Source organism: Numenius arquata, chromosome 5 (assembly GCF_964106895.1).
Source record: "Numenius arquata chromosome 5, bNumArq3.hap1.1, whole genome shotgun sequence".
Lineage (NCBI taxonomy): Eukaryota > Metazoa > Chordata > Aves > Charadriiformes > Scolopacidae > Numenius > Numenius arquata.
This window is the reverse complement of record NC_133580.1, coordinates 10,863,539-10,879,833: the sequence shown is the minus strand read 5'-3', so window position 1 is coordinate 10,879,833 and position 16,295 is coordinate 10,863,539. Positions and strand designations below refer to the sequence as shown.

The following is a 16,295-nucleotide window of genomic DNA, read 5'->3' as shown; positions in this document are numbered from 1 at the left end:
AGTAGACCAAAATGCGAGCTAGCAATGATATTGACTTGGAAAGGTTAAAATATAATGCATCGGGCACCAGTTAGTTTCGCAGCGCCCAGAGCCCGTCTGGGGGCACCTGGGTGAGGACCCACGGATGTCACCAGGGAGGTGATGGGCTCCAGCCACTGCATCCTGGTCAGTTAGCACTGCTCTTTGCAGCCATTCCCCTAAATTCATGATGAGGCCAAAATAACACTTTATGATGAGGCTTCTCAGAGAAAGGGACAGTGCCACCAGAGGAGCTGTGAAACCTGCAAACCCAATCGGACGTTCTTGAGGGCATTTTCTGCCCCAGGAGCCGAATTTAACATCTGCTCAATGACACGAAACAACCACTTGACTAAAGCTGGTCAAAGAGACAATATGATGAAATGAAAGATGGTATTTGGACTAAATATTTTCCTTTTTCCAATTTTTCAATTGCTCAGCCCCCCCCCCAGAAGTCCCTAAAAGACTTTCAGAAAAGGAAATTTTATTCCCTTTCTAACTATAAAGCTGCAAATCCTGTGCTGAAAGAACATTTTCACCCATCTGTCCTCCTCTGCAGACGTTCTCGCCGCCCCTGCCAGCCCCTGCGTGCCCTCCCCGGAGTCTGACACCTGCGAGAGGGGCCAGACAGCGGAAGCAACAATAGAGAAAGGATTTACACTCCAAAATAAGGTAAGGTCTGATAGATCTGCACTGCTGCTAGAGTTCAGCGGCAGTAAAACATTTTCCCTCTCATTAAAGTGTTACTTTTAAAGAGATATTTAGAAAAAAAGCTTAAAAGCAAAGATTTAAACCAATTCAAAGCGCGTAACTGCAGTAACTCCCTATGCTCTGCAACTCCTATTTCGTTCCTTTGATATTGCTCTCAAGAAGTCCGTCACACACATTTCCTCGGGATTTCAAGGGGATATTATTATCATTTTTTTCTTAAAAGCAACATTTTCAGTGTTTCATCTAGGCCTCGGGACACATTAAAGCATCTTTTCATTATCGAAGCTTTGCTGCAGATATAAATAGAGCTGGCCTTTGCTTTGTCAATCGTGCCACCTTTTTTCTTTATTTGCAGGTGTTTGTGCAGAGGTATGACCACACACACCTGGGCGCGAGGGTGCAGGCAGCTCCCATCCATGTCAGCAGAGCCAGCAGCTCTCGTGCCGAGAGCTCACTCCACTCGGCCCGTTACTAACCCGTACCTAAATGCACGTGGCTTCTGGGTAGCGTCACGTTCATTTTAAAAGAAGGTGCCAATTCAATCAGTCCACAATTTTAACACCGTCTTTTATTCTAATTCTCCTGGTTTTGATGTGCGGTTGGCTCCAGCACTGAAAGCAAAAATCAAAGCAACCCCCAGTGCGCCACAGCATCACGAAGCGCAGCTGGACGGGGCTGGGCACGTGCTACCGGCAGCGGGAGGAGTCAGGTTTACCTCTCAGTTGCAGTTATTTCTTCCATCCATTCAATGACAACAAAACCCCAGCACCCGCAAACCTGGTTCCAGCTGAGCGGGACCAGATGCCTTGGCTTCACTTTTGCACATCCCAAACTGCCTAGAGGTATATTCCAAAACCCAGCACACCTTGGACGATTTCTTGATGCTGGCTAAATTTAGCTCTAAAATATCTTTGTGACTGAAGCCTTCTCCCATTGACCGAATTACCTTTCCCCCTCTGCAGACATCTGTCTCACGCTTCTGCTGGAAGTGACATTGCGTCACCTCCACCGCTACTGAGTAGTGGCGAAGCTCTTATATTTGAAAGAAACAGCATTTTTCCTCTATAGTTAAAGTATGTTACAGGGATGCCCTTTGCCTATTTTAGAACATTTTGTCCTCTTTGCCACCTCCTCCATGATCTGCAGGTCGTCTTCAAAACACTCGTCTCATGCACCCTGTTGGCTTATTTTATTAAAATGACCAAAATGGACCTTTGTTTCTTATGACTGGCACCAGGAAATTATTTCCCAGCAGTCAAGCTCAAAATGTTCTCTTACGCGCGATTACTGTCGGTCATCCAGTCATGAGCCAAATTCACCCAAATCAATTTTACTTTTAAAATTAATGTATATATTCTCCCTTTTTTTATTCTGTATGTTTCAAGTTTTAGATTATACTGATGTTAACTTTTTTACCCCTGTCTTCAAAACTAATGAAGCTTAAAAAAAAAAAGAGGGAGGAGAGAAAGAGATAAGGTCCTCCCAGTAATCCAGGAGCTGGGCTACAAGGAGAACGTTTCACGCTGGGCAATATCAGTGCAAGAAATGGAACCGGTATACTGGAGAGGGAGAAGACCCAGAATGAAGCCAGTTACAGCTGCCTGGTCTCAGGGCTTGGTCCAGCTACATAGACTTCAATATACTTTGGAGTAGGCCAGCATACACTGAACCACAGTAAATCTAAGACAGAAGCGCAGCAAATGGGAGTGAGACAAATGCAAAGCAGAGGGAGCATCCTGACCACGGCACGCACACAAAGGTAGGCAGAGACATCGATAAAGCGCCTAAAGCAGCAGAGTTAGCACACTCCTCTGCTACACCAGGCCTATGACCACTTTATAGCTCTTTAACAAGGGAAATTTATTGCTGTAAGTCAGACATATGTTGCTGATACAAAACACAAAGGTCTGTACCAAAAACAGTACAGGTATTTAATCTGAATAATACACGCTGCCTTAATATAGACGCACGCCTCACTGATATGAACTTAGGTAGTTAAGTGTGAACCTTAGCTTCATTATCATCACTCATTGCTTTCATTCCATGTGTGCAATTAGCTCTTCTACAGCAGCTAATGAATCCAGTAGCTTATGAACCATTAAAAAGCAAGTTACTATACAGGAATGAAAAAATGCCAGAAGACTCTCTTGGTACCACCTCTGTCGCCTGACTTGGGGACCACTTGAGATCCATCCATTTTAGGAAGTTGCTTTCTTGGACCTTCAATACGGCAAACTGCAAAGGAGTGGCTACCATTGTCTTGGTCTTTTGGATAAGGCTTTGATGTGATGCCTTTCTGCTCCCCCACAAGCCTGATGACGAGTCACTGTGGCCACAGCTGCCTCTGGGAGGAGCGAGGGACAGTGGTTGGGGCCCCCAGCCCAATGCCAGCTCTGGAGCATATGGAAGCTGGCCTAGTGATGCTACATTAATGATAAGAACATGATAAATATTATTAGTAAAGGCCTGAGATTTCCAAGCTCTTTACTGAGAAGGAAAAAATAGGTCTCACGAAGGCCAGAGGGCACCATTAGCCCCCTTTCCCAAGTGCGGACATGAAAGCAGAGATGTCATTTACTGAAGGTCATAGGGCAAAGTCTAATAGATCAATGTCACAGCTTTTAGCCACAGATAACTTGTGATGCCAGCAATTTACTTACCTATATGGACAGAAAAATCAATCCCATCATTACATGAACCTCTTGTTTTTATTACATTCTCGGCAGAAGAAAGTAGGTCAGATGCCATGAGCATGCACAGGGCATTTCTCTTTTAACAAGGCCAACCCTCAGATCTACTAAACTCTACCCCCAGTTTATGAATTTGTGGTATGCCACAGCTAAGCAAGGTTCAAGCATGTGTATGTAGACTGGTCTGTATATTTGTAGGAATACCCAAATCTTTGATAACATACATACAAATGTAGAAGAAAGGGTGAACTGGTGAATAATATTATTTCAGTCAAATTTGGGATGGGAGACATTGTCATGTTGCTTTGCTCTTCAGATTAATGATGTTATAACTTCTGCTTTAGAAACGGTATTTTCCTTTCCCAGCTGGGGCAAAGGAAGCCCAGAGAGCTGAAGGATCAGGCCCATGAGGCCCAGGGCTGCCCGCTTTCCTCTAGGGTCCCCTCAATCAAGGTTCAGACAACCCCTGTACGGAGTCTGTGAGGAGAGTTGCCGTCTCCTGCTGGGAGCCCTCTGAACCCCCCCTGACAGAGCAGGGTCGGGAGCCTGGCGGGGAGCTGGTGGAGGTGGTGGGGAAGGAGGGTCCAGGGCAGCGCTGCACACACAGGAACCGGGGAAGCCACCTGCAAAACCCCTCCAGGCTTCACCAACACTACAGTTTTTCCACCTTTGACATACCTAGAAGCCCAATTACAAAAAAAACCTTTATCTTCTAAAACAATACAATATTGTAGGAGTTTTCTTTTCCTGTGGGTCATGGTCATTTTGAAAATATTAGCTTTGGCAGCAGGCAGGCAATGTGCTGCAGCTGCTTTAGCAGACATCTTTTCTGGAGTGAGCTCTCCTGCTCCTACTATCAGACAAGCAAAGAGTCACTCCGGCTGTACCCAGGCGTCGCTGACATGTCACTAACAGTCTGAGTAGCAGAATGTAAATCAAGAGTTTAAGACGTCCTTTCCTGGCACAACATTGAACTTCAGACTACGCCTATATTCATCTCCTCACTTTATTGCTGCCATCCATTCCTCCCCCATTGCAATACTGATGGGGAAATTAAAATGGAAGTCTTCACCAAGATTTTACAAGCTGTCTTTGTGAATCCCCTTGTGATTCACGGCCAGAGCCAGGCTCAGCAAGTGCTCACCCTGCCGAGGAAGCGCCCTGCGAGGCTGCACTGCTGGGGCTCAGCACGGCTGTGCTGTGCAAGCCTGTCTGTCTGTCTGTCTGTCTGCCTGGGAAGGAGGAGGCAGCACGCACCGGAGCCGGCCGGCCGGAGGGATTACATCAGCCTTCAGGCTAAGGGGCATCTTTCCAGCAGTGACATATTTAGCAGAGTGGTCTTGTCTGGGCAACCGAGCAGCACACCAGCCCTGCTCTAGATTTGGCCCATAATAAATTAACAGAGAACGGCATTTCCAGCACACGATCTGAACGCTGTCAGGTCTAATGAGTTTGCAGCTCCAGACAGAACAGGTCAATATACAGGCAATGATGGCGAAATCCCAGTGGACTGCAAGAGGGGATGTTTCGCATTGACATCATTAGTTTCTAAACCTTCATGTATTTTCTAATTATGCAAAAGTAACAGTAGCAGTGCTGTGAGTAATTTATCAGCACCCATGTATTTTAAATGAATCCCTAACAAGCATGTATTAATGTGACACAGCAGCATTACGTAAAGTAGGAGAGACTTGAAAAACCAGGGTCCTCGCTGTCTTGAGCAATGTCATTATCATTATCATTATCATAGAGCTGCTCTCCAAAAAGTAGAGCATTCAAACAGCAAGTGATTTTTCCCCCAGGCGCCCTCTGCTTCGCCTCTGTGGTGCAGACACAGTCACGGCGTTAACCCACTGCTGGCCGCTGTGCCAGGCTTCGCCAGGGGCTGCATCCACACACACCGCCTGACCCAAGGAACCCGCTCCCCTCCACGCTGCAGCCCACAACCCTGCTCCTACAGACACCAACTTCTGAGCAGGATCCAGACATGGGTGAGCTGGAAAGCCTAAACCACAAACACAACTAGAGCTGACAGACAAATGCCATCTGTTATTGAAGATAAAGGAGAGAGTTATTAAAATATTGTTATTAAGTGTTGACTGAAAGCTTCACTGAATCCTGGCTTGTCTGCTGAAATTAGTGAAACGGTTCAGCCACTTAACCCTGGTTCCATCCAAACGTTTCCTTTTCAAGGAGTGGATGATGGATGAGCTGTTAATTTCAGTTCCCGTAAGGATACATTTTCCTCTCCAATCCATAGGCCTAAAGACATTAGATCACTTCGTGGGAAACCATTTCTTTTGTAATTATGTCACATTTGATTTCCTGCTGTCTTTAAAACTGCCTGTTAGCCATGTGGCAGAAAGGAGGTTCAACAGATTTAGAGACATCCCCCCCGCAAGTAGACCACTATCATTCATGCAATGGAGAGGGTGTGATCTCTCTTCACACATACATTCACCTTTTAATACTTGTGCACACCCCCACCTATATCAAACAGGGAAGGGAGACAGAATATAAGGGGGAATAAGTTTTTCACACTTTCTTTGTTGAAAAGCAGGCAAACCACAGTAATTTTTCTGATTAATTGCTGCCACATTGCCTATCAAAGATCTGTAGAGGTCATATTTAGAGCTATCACTTTTCTGTGATGTCCTATTCTTTAAAGTCCATAAATACAATCACACTTCAGTATTTTTGTCAGGCACTTGTTATGATGACTGCGTTGTTTTGCTCGATGCCAAAACCACAGAAGGCTTAAAACTGCTAATGATAGTTTTATCCAAAGGCAAAAGCAAAGCATTTGTATGAATGCTGTACTAGAAACAAGTCCTTCATCTTCACTAGCAAAATAAATTTTGAAATTAAAAATCAAAGAGTTTAACTACAGATGAAACCCTTACTGCTGTGTGCACAGAGTTCACTCTGGTGTTTTTAATAGGCTCTAATGATGATCTCAATATCGTTTGATTGCACAGAATGCATAAAAATTGCACAGCAGCTATTGGTTCATAATTCAAGGCTTTTCCCTACCTAAACCACTTGCTGATAGAATTTATTTCCCTTAGCTCTTGTCTTCATACAACGTTATCATCAGAGGAAAGAAATGAGATCTTTATCTTATAACTGGGTGTAATATGCTAGCGCTTCAGAACGCATTACGGTCATTATTTTCCCTCTCTCCCTAATGGGTCTGGGGTGGTGCTGTGCTCCTGGCCAGCTGCCCCCCCACGGGACCAGCCTGTCCTTACCCAGAGCCCCGGCAGGGACAATATCAGGGAGTCCTCTCAGCAGCCGCCAGCTGGGGTGGGTGGAATCCAGTGGCAGCTCGCTCTGTGGAGCCAGGAGGGACCTGCCGCTGTCACTGGTGTCACTGCAGCCCCATCGTACAGCCTGTTATAAAGCACTGCATGAACAGCAGCGGAGGTTTTAGTGGAAGGTATTTCAAAATCCTTTCGATGGGTTTAAGGAACATTTTTTTTAATTTCCAAGGAATTTGGGGTCAATCCGTTCATTTGTTGTTTCATTGCTTTTTCAGATAAATATTTATTTTCTGTTTTGGTGCTAATCTGTCTGGTGTTTTTTTCCTTTCTTTTGAGCAAATTGTTTTCTATATTGCCTTTATTTTGACCAGCTAAACAAGCTCCACTTAAAGTTCTTTTCAAGACATACCTCACCTTGGTAAGTCCCCTTACCATATTTACATGCTTTTTCTGGTACTTGTTTCCACGTCAAAGCATCTTTCCTCAGCTTGGGCAACCAGAGCTGCAGACAGAAGCGCTAAGCCTCTTGCCAGGACATTTCGTGCTTTTATATCTGCTCTTGCTAAACTACTCAGACTTGATGAAACCAAGAAAAAAGAAAAAGGGGGACCATCTTAGGGACTACCCTTAACACGACTTCCCATCTCCTAAAAATTGTAGGTTTATGTCACATTTTATGTATCTATGAAGTCCAGAAAGGCTTCACATCTGAACCTGACTTTGAAAGAACCACTTTTTGAGAAAACTGACGAAGAGGTATTTCAAATGTGGAATGTGTGTAAAAGAATGTATTGCCGTCATGCAAAACATAAATTAAGAGCAAAATATTATTGAAGTGACTGGGTAGGCTATCCAAGTGCAATGAGAAGCGAAGCCTATACACAAGAGGCACAAGCATGTTCAGAGACCTTGGTGTCCTCAAGTCAGCTATCACTCCCTGTCCTGAAGTAACTGAGACTTCAGCCTTAGCTGTGAATATTGCACTGTGTTGCAAAAAATTCCTAAAAATAATATCTGAAGTATCTAACTGTGCTTGAAGGCTGTCAGCCTGTTTGATTTCTCCAGACACTGAGCCTAAAGTCTTTATCGACAGCAAAAGCAACGTCGGCGTCAAACTCTCTATCCAATACTCATGAACATCAGTGTCGGGTAGGAGTAACCAACTGTAACAGCAGGAACCATTATGTCCAAAGGATCTTTGGCCTTGCTACTGGAACACCTAACAGGCCTGGCAATTAGTCCCACTTCCAGGAGAAAACATCAGGAACAGCCTTCAGAGCCACAAGTTATTTCATCTGAGGCACAGATGACACACATCTGTCCACTATCAGGGACATCCTTGAAACCATCGCTGAGAAAAATACAAAGTTCTAAAATAAAATATCAGTCCTTTGAGGCCTCCTTTGTCCTCTTAGTTTTAGTTACCTACATTGGTAATGGTGTGATATGAGCCGCCTGCAATTTCCCACAAAAGGGAGAAGGACATAATGCATGATCTTGCTAAATGTTACCTGCCTTAGTATTTCAACCTGTAAAGTCTTGTCACATCAGATCAATTTCGAGGATACCTTCTGAAACTTCAGGCTTTCAGTAAAGTATACTAGCGGGTCAGCCGTGTTTGTCACTGATCAAACACATACTTCGCAAGTTATTTTACAAAAGCCTCTTAACAGAGGTATCTGCTATCATTAAAAGAAACCATCAGAAATTCAAGAGCAATTTACATTTCTAAATGTCTAGAAACATGTTCTGCTCCTACTGAAGTTTAAATACAGCCAAGTTTACATAAGAATTACTAATTGGTTATAAAGGTCATGCCTTCTGAATATATGCATATTGTAGGTCTGAAACCTACTAGACTGTGGTATTACACTGGGGCTCAGTGCTGAATTTGGATTAAATGGTGTTATATTGATTTGATGAGCTGCTCAGATATGCTGAAGCCTTAATTGAATGTATTAGAAGATGTTAATTCTAACAGATACACCCTTAAAAGTAGTAGCTTAGTGATTTGAAATTGCTATCAACTACAGGCCTTTGCCAGTTTTCAAGAAAGGGAATGAGGTATTTTGGAGTCCCTAATCTGAGACTGTGTGTAAGTAAATATCTAAGGAGAGGTTCTTTCTTTTTCCTGTCAGTATGGATGAATGCCCTTTGAAAGCAAAATGGGAATTGATGTAATCTATCGATTGCCATTTAAATGCCTTTATAAGCTAATTAGTGCAAAATGTAAAATGTTTCTGAGCAGAAACAAGCAACAACCATGAAAACACAGGAAGGCTCATTTGGTTCTTGGATATACTGGGGGGACAAATGGCCTGATGCAGAGTCACCAATAAGTGAGGAGTGTGAACAGTACCTGCTGTGAAACTGTTACAAAAGCCAGGCTGTCTTGTTGTGACTGAGAGAGCAATGTCATGCTGACAGGAGTCACTGTGTGTGCTTGAGACAGCAACGGTGTATCCAGCTTTAAATCTACGTAGCTGGGATAGCGTTTATCTGGGAGACATTGTGATGTTTAGGGAAACAGCCAACACTATAAAATAGGTCACTAGCTGGAGTCTGCCCAGGTCTGAAGTGGCTGAAAGTCACTACCATCTGTTCATCTGAAATGAAGTGCTGGTTTCATTCCAGTTCCTACCAGATAGGTACCCACACTGTGAAAGAAACCTTCAAACGTATTCCTAGTTGGAAATGGGGTTGGCAGGAAAGAGCCGTGGACTGAAGGCTCTAAAGGAGCAGACAAGATGGTGGGGATCTGAAACTCGTTTATATGCCTTCCCTCTATGATGCATTAGGAGGCAATTTTTCCTTGCTGTTGTCAGTCTGGCACCTTTCACTGGCCAACAGCAGCTATTAAGATTAATATCTGACTAATGTCTTTGTTTGAGAAACATTTTAGCTTTACAGCTCTGGGAAGAGATATACCCACACAAGCTTTATGGGATCTTGAGAGACTGTCCTGTGCCTCCTGTGTGAAGTCACGGTCCAGGTGCAAAGCCAAGTTACTCTTCTTGGTGCCTCTACATATGTGCTGCCCTCCTGCTTACAGCCAGGTAACTTCTCCCATCTCTAGGGAAGATTTAGCTCCCTCTCACACGTCAGGGTGTGTGTACATACACATGGGCAACCTGTGCAAGTAAGGATTGCACTAATTTGCTCATGTAGCCATTCCCTCAGTTAGAAGCTTCTTTTCTCACTGGGTTATCCTGCCCTATTCAGCCAACTGCTGCTCAAACAGATTAAATGCTGGTGGGGAAGGGGCAGAGGAGGATATTCCCCTCACAGAGGGAATAAGCATCACACTGTACCCAGGAGAGCTCATGGCATTTTCTGACTCAGACCACTATCACTCCCACTGATGCTCCAGCAGTAGTGAGAAAAGAGCTTACAGGGAGAAAAGTATCCCAAACCACAGAGTAGACATAGTCTGTGCAGCAGGCACTCAGAAACCAACTGCCCTCTAAGAGTTATTTCAAGTTTCAGCCATCATTACCATCTTATTAAGTAGCTAATAAAGACTGTACAACAAAGTATTTATGTGAACATATGCGTTTAATCTACGGCAAAGCTTTTGCCCTTCTCAAATCAACTGAAGAAGACTCTAATTACAACAGTTTCATGGTTGCATCACTCCATTCAAATTAATTACTCTGCAAAAGTTAATACAACTGAAATTATGTGAGAACGCCGAGGAGAGAGAAGCACCACTTAGGGCCCATTCTCCTTCCCACTTGGCCCATCCAGATCACCCGGAGCAGGCATTACGCCCCGCTCCACGCTACCGGGGCTCTGCTCTCCTCCTTCCCCATCCAACTCCTCTCCCCGGCAGCTCCTGACAGATCATCCTCATTTACAGCCCTGCTTTCTCCAGCACCAGGAAAGAGTCACAGCTCATCTCAAGACTATTAACAACACAACAAAGTATTCATACATTTACTAGACTTTGTATCCTTTCACACGAAACACTCATTCCTTTGATCTCTCAGTGAGAAGGGATTTCCTTGTTATGTCAAACTATTAAGGAAATGAAGAAACACCCCCATACAATTCCTCCTTCTGTATTAACTGTAACAAGAGATTCAAAAGAAGATTTTTTTCCCCCTAAGAACAGTATAGTGACTGTAAACAGCACCAATATTTCTAATCAAGTTGTGCTACTTCTTCTGACAGGTCCACTTGACTCATTTTCGCTGTGCAGATAATACTGCCTCCGGCTGATAATTAAACAGAATACAAATTTTTACACACTCATGTCACCCAAGGTCAGTGTTTATCTTACAGGAGCCATTGTAACGTACCAGCCACCACAGTTAATTAAGAACTACTGAGTATCTATTTTTATATAAAGATATTACACATAAGTAAGGGAGAATACAAAAGTTTCATAAAATACTTTTGCATTCACTTCCAGCTTTACATCAGCGTTATACACACATGTAAGTGTGTCTGTGGTTGTGTATTGAAATTTTAAGCAAATTCAAGGAGCCATCAGTATTTCATCAGCCTACAACAGCAAGGCTGTTTTTGTCTCCCTCCTCCCTCATACTTGCTCCTGGCCAGTATGCGTGACAGGCAGTAATTAGTCCTGCAGCACTGACCACTTCCCTACACAAAAAAACTTTGGTTTGAATGGCATCTGATTGGCACTGCCGAGAGAGGACCAAGAGCTCCCAGAAAGGACTGAGCATTTCAGTTCGCCCTTAGAAAGGCCAGAAATTAGAGCTTTTCAGGTTGCAATGTTTTTAGAGACATAAAAGTGGTCTGAGGTCACATTTAGAGTTTTTAATGACGCTCACCAAGCTCTCAAGCCTGTGGCTTGGCAAGTGGAGAAAGAAAGGATGATCTTAAATAATAAGGGTATACTCACCCCTACTGCCTAATACTGAAAACCCAGCATTTCCCTAACCAAGGTGAATACACACCAGTGTTCTGGGGTACAAAAGTTTCGCCCCTGACTGCTTGATACAGCCACAGCCAGATGCTGGCAAGCAATGAAGACACAACAACAGTAATTGCAGCAATCAATGCACCATATAGAAATGAACAGCAACACATGACTCCCATCCCCCTTCTCATACTGGCAAGTGAACACCGATGTCGGATGGCATTAACGGCTGCCAGCTGGGCAAACCGAGCAAGTAGGTCAAGAGCATGACTCCTCTAAGAGTTTTCTTTGCTAAATATTGTGCTAACGACTGCATTATTGCTCATCAGACCGAGGCTCTGAAACTGGTGTTAAAAAAACCCTTCCCGTGACAGCAGAGGTCAGGTTTTCCATCTTGAGATGTTTCAGGTTTAGCAAAACCACCCATTTTTGATAAATGCCTTTTGATATTAAAATCTGCATTCAGGCCTGTCCTGGTTGCACAAAGCAGCTTTCACCAGAACAGCTATTACAGTTGGGTAAAAACAAATGACTGAAAACCATGTATTAGACACAGTTTAGAAAAGCTCTAATGGAGATTTAACAGACTTACTCTAAAGAATTCTTTGGTTGAGCCTGAATCCAAAGTGCCATAGGCTATTTCAGTTTGTTTAGCCAGGTCCTCTGCGCTCTCTATGGGAGAAACCATCCTTTCCACCGTAAGGAAGGCAGCAAGATTAGCAGTGTAGGAAGAGATAATGATGAGAGTGAAGAACCACCAGACTCCTCCAACAATTCGCCCTGAGAGAGATCTATGGAAAAACACACATCATCAAATTGTTTGAAGACACTTCTTGATTTTTTTTTTTTTTTCTTCATTGAAGAGAAATTCACATGCACAACCCTTTTGTCCAGGTCCTCCAGGTATCTGGGAACAGGTGGTCTGTAAGCCAGTTCCTGATAGCCTTCCTCAGGACAGCAAACTCGGCACGCGCCTGGTCTTACCTAGTTAAACTCTCTCTCCAGTCTTTCAGTGAAAATAAGGACATTCAATTAAGAAATAATTCATCTGAGCCAACCCCATTGGAGGCTTGGAGAGCAACAAGCTCTCCTGACTTCCACAGAGTGTTTGCTGGAGAAGTCTTTTGCCAGAATACTTTTGTCTTCTCTGCTTGCCCAGCCTTTCCCTGAGGCTGGATTTGCCCGCTGCGACATGCCAGCATCATGTCTCTTTGGGGGCTGCCCAACTTGGAGGACAGCAATGTACTTTTTACTGCATCGACTCTCAAATGTAAGGTGTAGTAAACTGCAAAAAGGAATCTGAGTAACCATGCAAAGGAACAAAACAAAAATGATCCTGTATCTTTCTCTCATCACAATCACAAATTGAATCTGCAAATTGAAGTAAGGAGAAAGGTTGGGTTTCTTTATGTTTCATGTTAATTAAAATTTGCATGTTGCGCTGTTCCAAGTCAAGTGTATTCCTTCTTTATAACCACCAGAGCAATGGAGAAAGGAGCAGGCAAAAATTTTGTGTTCTGTTTTTGTTGTCTTTTTTTGGTTTTTGTTTTCTAAAAGGATACCATAAGGACAAAAAAAAAAGGCAATTTGTAAACATATAATTACAAAATGTCTAGTGGTCAGGAGGTCTAGATCCAGTCAGTTAGAGCTCTTGATGCTTTAAAGCAATTGAACATCAGGCTCAAAATATTTGTTCAGGGCTGAAGGATGCCAGCGCCACACCACTCAGCTGGGCAGGGGATTTCACTGCCATGTACAGTGCTCGTTCTTCAAACACAGCACATTGACCAGGAATCATTTCAGGAGCTGGGACAAAGCTATTGCATTTGTTTTCCCTTAGCTCTACTGTTACCAGCGGAGGAAGAATCAATCCCAGATACATTAAATCCGTGGAACCTGGGTGCTGTAGTCTTCACTTTGTGTGAAGGGAAGAAACAGAAAGCAAGAAAACTCTTACCTGTTTATTTGTTTCCTTCAAGCCCCTCTGTGCCATCCCCAGACAGTGGGTACAAGTTGTCCTACCAACAGATGGAGACAGGAAAAAAGCAAAAGTCTCGTGATGTGCCCCCAACCCACCCACACAGGGGGGATTAGCTGGTAAACAGCCTAGTCTTGGCCAGAGCCTGAGATTGCCTGAGCCATTACAAAAATCCCATTAATTATTAAGAAAAAAAGAAAGAAAGAAAAAAAAGAATCCATCCAACATTAAAGAACACACCAAAGAAAAAAAAAAATCGCCAACACAATAAAAACAGAAAAAGCAATCTGGAATAGGTTAGAGAAATGTAGAGAAACAAACTAAGAGGTCAAGCACTGCTATTGTCCACTCTCCTCTGCCCAAGGAACTGAAGCAGCAGCTCCTACTGAAAGGGCAGATGCAGGCTGGTTCCTATGGATTACAGCTTGCACCACATGCCAGCGTTGTTAGCACCCCAGGGACTGCTGCATCAAGTCCGCACCAATGTGCAAGGCGGCTCAGGTGGTTACAAAGCTTAGGGAAGCTTGAGGAGTGAAGCATTACCTCTTTGTCCATCAGGAAGCAATGACTTCCGAGGTGTGAACTCTGAGTGACATCGCCATAGCTCTGGCCTGTGTGGGCTTCCTCAGGGCAGGCACACATCCACCAGATCACCAACAAGTGAAGGAGGCTTCCCTGCCCTTCTTGAGAGCCTCCCAAGGGGATAAAAGGCTTCCAAGTTTCAACCTGGGCTGTGCTGCACCTGTGCTCACTAACAGAAGGCTACTGAGTAAAGGTAAGTTGCAGAAATATAAATCCAGAAAAATGTAGTAAGTCAAGGAATCTCTCTACTTGCTCAACATTCTTGGTAGGTATCAAGTGAGTATCTTGAGATTTTACAGATGGCTAAAGTCCTTTCTGGCCAGCTCCCTTACCAGTTAGGGTCTTGGCTTTAGCTGCTTTGCAGAATTCAATACCCTACACATCAAATGAGCCTCTTACATGGGCTGACCTAATTTTAGCAAACTACAAAGCAGTGCCTGCTGAACTCATCACGTAACGCTCACTTTGGAGCCAGTGGAGAGAAAGAGAGGAGACAGAGAGCCTCAGAAAGAGATTTATCTCACTTGCTGTAGTGTGGGATAAGTCTGAAGGTGCCCATCTGCCTCATGACCTTGGAGGGAACCAAGATGCCTAACTAAAACACAGCCTATTGCTTTCAGATGGCTACGTCAGGTGAAATTCATCTCCCCTTTGTTCAGTCCTCCACTACATACTTTCCATCTTCAGAGAAGACCTAAAGTTGAATTCCTCCTCCCTGCAGTGAGGTTTCAGAGCCAGATTGAGCAGACTTCTGGCTAGCAGGCACAGCAGCTGAAACATCCACTTCCATACAGCAAGACTAGGTTTATCTGGGGTTTCCAGGTTCCCATGGCCCTCTTGCTGTATAGTAGGTCTTGAAACAGGAAGATGAAAAAAAGACTTGCCAGGGTGTTCAGATAAATTCAATGGAACTATTGGAAAAAAATTAGTATGTGTTCATTCTTTCTATACTTTCCCATCAGAAATGTCTTACTTGCATTGTAGCTGCCCCTTCTGTTAGCAGGACAGATGGGTTGCTGGGATGAAGATGTGAAGAAGACAAGCATTTTCCAAACCAGTGAAACCTCAAGCTCATGCTGCTGTAACAATAAAAAGTCTGTGTCGAGCTGCATGCTCATACAGTATATCACACACAGAGAAAGGTAAAAATATCTTGCCCCAGAGATCTTGCAACCTGCATGAACCAAGTCAGACAGATACAGGACAAAAAATGGAGAACAGCTGAGAGGCAGGGGAAGGAGGGCATGGCTGGGTCCCTTGATGAAGAAGGCACTTCCCCGAGGGTCCTACATGCGAGAGAGGGGTCTTGCTAGATGAGGACCAGAACTGTTCTCAGAAGAGTTGAGGTCATTTGAAAGAAAAGTCGCTCCAGAATTGCTTCTTTCAGAGTCTTCCAATGAGCATGAAGAGGAAGATTTAACAGCTGCTACTAAGGAGCAGCCTGGGCTGACATAGCTGTAACTGGTGGTAGCACAGGATGAGGCAAAAGAAAAACAAAGCAAACCACAATGCTGACACTGAAGGAAAGAAAGACAGACAGAGAGAGCTGAAGAACAGCCGAGCATGGCCTGGCAGTCTCCTTGTCCAAAGGACCCCAGCTCCCCCCAGTCCATCTGCTGATATGAAGGCTCCTTATACCCACTGCAGGGGCTGGTGTAGAGGGACGCAGGAGAAAAAGGGTTAGTACATAAACACTGGGCTGGTAATAAGAGAATACTTGTATGGTTTGTACCATGAACCACGGAAATGTTTGTCCATTACTCAGACAATAATTACAGAAAAATCAATCACAGCTTTTAATACCAGCACCACTTTTTCTGATTAAGGCATACCTGTCCAAGTGTGCAGTGTTGTAATTTAAAAGCAAACAACTAATGCTTTATCCCAACATGTTGTTTTCCAAATTACCTCAGTAAATAGATACTTTGCACGACATTACTTTAAAGTGAATTAGTGTGTTAACAAATGAGAGGAATAACAAAGACCTGGAATAACAGAATTATAACTCCATTATCAAAGTCAGATGGTATTTTCAAAAGAAAGTAAACAGGAAGAGTGCATACCTTGAGAGGAAATTTAAAAGGAAGCATGGAGTCAAATAAGAGCAAATTAGTAACAAGAGAAAAACAAAATAAATATTCAAATTCACATTCAGTTTCCAGGAG

General features: G+C 43.7%; 1 protein-coding gene across 5 annotated transcripts in view; it reads right to left on the bottom strand.

Moving 5' to 3' along the window:
* The window catches only part of GRIA3 (glutamate ionotropic receptor AMPA type subunit 3), a 153,734-nt gene that overhangs the window by 22,870 nt on the left and 114,569 nt on the right, over positions 1 to 16,295 (bottom strand). For all 5 annotated transcript variants that reach the window (XM_074147159.1, XM_074147160.1, XM_074147162.1 and 2 more), the window contains one exon: positions 12,163 to 12,361. In XM_074147159.1, the coding sequence (XP_074003260.1) occupies positions 12,163 to 12,361 (199 nt within the window). The remainder of the gene's footprint in view (positions 1 to 12,162; positions 12,362 to 16,295) is intronic.